Source organism: Malurus melanocephalus, unplaced genomic scaffold (genome assembly GCF_030028575.1).
Source record: "Malurus melanocephalus ecotype Western Australia unplaced genomic scaffold, MMel_1.1 scaffold_510, whole genome shotgun sequence".
In the NCBI taxonomy this organism is placed as follows: Eukaryota; Metazoa; Chordata; class Aves; order Passeriformes; family Maluridae; genus Malurus; species Malurus melanocephalus.
In genome coordinates this window covers 326,912-331,417 of record NW_026623742.1, presented here as the reverse complement: position 1 = coordinate 331,417, position 4,506 = coordinate 326,912, and the positions used below count along the sequence as shown (strand labels likewise).

General features: G+C 55.8%; 1 protein-coding gene across 3 annotated transcripts in view; it reads left to right on the top strand.

Moving 5' to 3' along the window:
* Positions 1 to 4,481, top strand: part of GSE1 (Gse1 coiled-coil protein) — a 101,348-nt gene extending 96,867 nt beyond the window's left edge. The window contains exons 12-16 of one of the 3 annotated variants that reach the window (XM_057381423.1): positions 229 to 499; positions 620 to 727; positions 849 to 1,217; positions 2,804 to 3,076; positions 3,438 to 4,481. In XM_057381423.1, the coding sequence (XP_057237406.1) occupies positions 229 to 499; positions 620 to 727; positions 849 to 1,217; positions 2,804 to 3,076; positions 3,438 to 3,670 (1,254 nt within the window). In that variant the 3' untranslated portion in view covers positions 3,671 to 4,481. Of the gene's footprint in view, positions 1 to 228; positions 500 to 604; positions 728 to 848; positions 1,218 to 2,803; positions 3,077 to 3,437 lie in introns of all 3 variants that reach the window. The other 2 variants (XM_057381421.1, XM_057381422.1) reach the window with 2 other exon arrangements.
* The last annotated feature ends 25 nt before the right edge of the window (positions 4,482 to 4,506 follow it).

Here is a 4,506-nt window from a genome sequence, read left to right as displayed (position 1 = left end):
AGGATGGGAATTGGAACGGGAATGGAGGTGGGATGAGGATGGGGATGGGAAAAGGAATGAAGGTGAGGATGAGGGGAATGGGGATGGGGAATGCACAGGAGTGGGGATGAAGACAGATGAGGAGGGGGATGAGGACAGAGACGATGGGGATGGAGGTGGGGAATGGAGACGAGGATGGGCACTGTTCTGAGGATGACCCCCCCTCTGCTCTCCCCCTGGTCGCCCCAGAAGCTGGAGTTCCTGCAGCTCTTCGGCCTSACCACGCAGCAGCAGAAGGAGGAGCTGCTGAGCCAGAAGCGGCGCAAGCGGCGGCGGATGCTGCGGGAGCGGAGCCCCTCGCCGCCCACGGTGCAGAACAAGCGGCGCACGCCCTCGCCCCGCCTGCCGCTCTCCACCCGCTACAGCCCCGACGAGATGAACAACAGCCCCAACTTCGAGGAGAAGAAGCGCTTCCTCACCATCTTCAACCTCACGCACATCAGCGCCGACAAGAGGAAAGGTAACAGCCACAGCCCGCGCACGCTCTGCTTTAGGGGTGCCCTGGGGGGGCCTTGCCTGGGGCCTTGAGCTGGCTCTGCTGAGCTGAGGCTACACTAAACCTCAGCTTCCCATGCCGCAGACAAGGAGAAGCTGGTGGAGATGCTCCAGGCCATGAAGCAGAAGACCACGCCGGCCGCCGTGGTGGTGAAGAGCTCGCCGCGGGACAGCCCCGGGGCTCCCAGCACTGGTAAGTGCCCCAAATCCTTCCCTGGGAATGGGGGAACATTCCCCCATCCCTGGGGGCACGGCTTGGCCTCAGGGGCACACGGGATCCTGGTTGTGGCCAACTGCTCCTCCTCTTCCCAAAGAGCCGCCGGTGCCGCCGCTGCTGCTGGAGCTGGAGAAGCCCGTGGGCATCGCTGTCTCCGTTCCAGAGGTGCCCAAAACAGCAGATGCATCCAGGTTAGAGCAGCTGAGAGCCCAGGAGCCAGCCAGGCCCAAGGAGTCGGGCACAGCACCAGAGAAACCCCGGCTGAGCGAYGGGCACCCCGGGAAGAAGGCTCTGAGCATCCTCAGCTACGTCAGGGGTCCCCTGCCCAAGGACATCCCGGTGCCGCTGTCCCACAGCATSAACGGCAAGAGCAAGCCCTGGGAGCCCTTCATTGCCGAGGAATTCGCCCACCAGTTCCACGAGTCGGTGCTGCAGTCCACGCAGAAGGCGCTGCAGAAGCACAAAGGTAACGGGGAAGCTTCTTTGGAATGAGAGTTTTTGTAGAATCTCTTAAAAAATCACCTTTTGTGTAAAAACATCAGCACAGCAAAGTTTGTTGGCAAGGTTCATTCTGCTRCTTCCTAGGTGGTTSAAGCACTCCAAGGAAAAGTAGAAAAAATCCAACATAATAAATAACCCCAAACTATCCATGTGGAGGGTAGAGGAGGGAACAAAAGGGTAGGAAAGGGTAAGGACAGAAAGGAATATGGAAGAGTCACAAACTCAGATAGATCCCTGTGCTAAATTGAACCTGGGCTTGATCAACAGGTCATGTTGAAAGCCCAACAGTACTTAATTTAACTTAAACTTAACAGCATTTCAACTGGACAGCATTTAAACTTAAACTTAATTGAAAAGCTAGGCACCTTATAAATAATAGCAAGGGATTCATACAGAATTTACTGTACCACAACAGTACCTTACTCACAGGCGTAACTTGCAGATCTAAAATACTTAAGAGTCCAGGAGAGTAAAATTCACAGGGTATTTGGTGTGGGATGTTCACCCATTTATACAYRGATATAAGGARTCTGTGCAAGGTASCTGTGAGAAATWCCTYTRGAATTCAGTGAAATGSTCACTTTGGATGCCTTTGCMTCTCCTCAATGAGTGAARTGTTGAGCCTTGAGGAGTGGGRGGATCAGCCCAGGGTCTGTCATGGTTCAGGGACCCCCTGAGTGCAAGAAATGTGAGAATTCGCTGCATCTGAGAGGCCCCACTTGCAGGGAGTTTGCTGGTCCCAGCYCAGTGCAGTCCAGGAGRGCTYCAAGGGTCTCAGGGCCTCTGTTTGTAGGATTTCCAGTCAGGGCAATTTTCCATCCTGGCCCCATTTCAGCTCGGTGACTTTCTGTGTAAGTTTGATAACAAAATTATGATCCCTCTTGGGTTGTTGTTCAGGCAAGAAAAATAATTTCCCGAGGCTGTTGGTTGAACAGCGGGAGCTCGTTGGGCAGCAGCRGTTCCTGCAGCAGACAGCCTTTGTGATAAATGCCAGGAGCTCTGCCCAGGTGCTGCTCTCAAGGCCAAGGCCTAACGAGCTTTTCACAGCTCTCACTGTGAGAGGGGACACAGCACAAATCCCAGAATCTCAGAATCATTGGGGCTGGAAAAGATTTCCAAGGTTGAGTCCCACCTGTGAGCGATCCCCGCCTTGTCCCCAGCCACATCCAACCATTCCTGAGCACCTCCAGGGATGGGGATTCCAAACCTCCCTGGGCAGCCCCTGATAGTGTTCCCCAACCTTTTCAGTCAAGAAATTCTCCCTGATGTCCAGAAAAATAAGCAGGGATGCRGGAAGCTGGCTGGGTACCATTGGGATGTCACCTCCTTGTCCCCAAACTGGGATTTGACCCCATCAACCCTGTTCCTGGAGCATCCCTAAAAATCAGGGATAATACAGCTCTGATAAACGCAGTTTAGTGAGTGAGGTAAACTCCAGCGCATGGAGAGGGATGAAAACCCACAGAAGTTGCTGTAAATTGATTGGGGGGTGAAATTAATGCATTGAGGGGCCGTGGGGAGCGGGCAGGGGCTGACTGTGGCTGCCCACAGGGGGCACGGCGGCGCTGACGGCCGAGCAGAACCACAAACTGGACACSTCCATCCACTACAACATCCCCGAGCTGCAGGCGTCCAGCCGCCTGGCCGGACCCCCGCACAACGGCACGGCCGAGGGGCCGCTCCGGCCACTGCCCCCCCTGCCCCGCGACTCCGAGGASGAGGAGGAGGAAGAGGAGGAGGAGGAGGAAGAGGAGGAAGATTACCCCAGGCCCAAGTGGCAAGGGATCGAGGCAATTTTTGAAGCTTACCAGGAACATATAGAAGGTAGGGCGGTGCAGGGGGGTTGGATGGGGAGGGGGAAATGCACTTTTGGGTTTTGGTTTATTGTGGGAGGAATCGCTGGGATGGGCTGGGGAAGTGCTGGGGGATCTCCAGCACTGCAGGAGCAGCCTGAAAGCAGCAGGCACTGGTGCAAATTGATGTAGAGATGAAAAATCAGTGTATTCACAGCTGCCCAGCGCCCTCCCAGGGGCAGCTGGAGGATTCTCACAGGCAGTGGCAGGGTTGGGAATGCTCTGGGATTCCAGGGGTGAGCCTGGATTAGGGCTGGCACCCTCCGTGGTGGCCCCTGTGCCCTGCAGGGAGCCAGAGGAGCCGCTGCTCAGCCCCTCTGTCCTTTTTGCAGAACAAAACCTGGAGCGGCAGGTGCTGCAGACGCAGTGCAGGCGGCTGGAGGCGCAGCACTACAGCCTGAGCCTGACGGCCGAGCAGCTGTCACACAGCATGGCGGTGAGTGGGGATGGACACCCGGCCCCTGGGCACCCAGCCCCTGGGCACCCATCCCCTGGGCATCTGTCCCCTGGGCACCCATCCCCTGGGCAAAGGGCTCTATGGGCACCCCATTCTCCTGGGATCTGACCTTTAGGTACCCAATCCTCCCACAGCACACCCATAAACCTACATTGCTCCCATCCTGTGTAGTGCCCATTCGCTGCTCTGTCCATCCCCTGCACTGCCCAAACTCTCAGTGTTCCAACCCCTACACTGCCCATCCCCTTCTTTATCCCAAACCCTACACTGTCCATCCTCTTCTTTATCTCAACTCCTGCACTGCCCATTTTTTGCTATATCCCAAACCCCGACTGTCCCATCCCCTGCTTTATCCCAAACCCTGAGTGTCCCATTCCCTTCTTTATCCCAAACCCCGAGTGTCCCATCCTCTGCTTTATCCCAAACCCTGAGTGACCTATCCCCTGCCGTATCCCAAACCCTACGCTGTTTTTCCCCTTCTTTATCCCAAACCCTACACTGTCCATCCCCTCCTTTATCCCAACCCCTACACTGCCCATTCCCTGCTCTATCCCAAACCCTGAACTGCGCATCCCCTGCTATATCCCAAACCCTACAGTGCCCATTCTCTGCATTATCCCAATCCCTACACTGTCTATCCCCTGCTGTATCCCAAACCGTACGTTGTTTTTCCGCTCCTTTATCCCAAACCCTGCACTGCCCATCCCCTGCTCTCTCCCAAACCCTACACTCACCATTTCCTGCTGTATCCCAAACCCTGCACTCTCCATCCCCTGCTCTGTCCCAAACCCTGCACTGCTCAAACCCTACACTGCCCATCCCCTCCTTTATCCCAAACCCTACACTGCCCAAACTCTCAGTGTTCCATTCCCTGCACTGCCCATCCCCTGCTCTATCCCAAACCCTGAGTGACCCATTCCCTGCTGTATCCCAAACCCTGCACT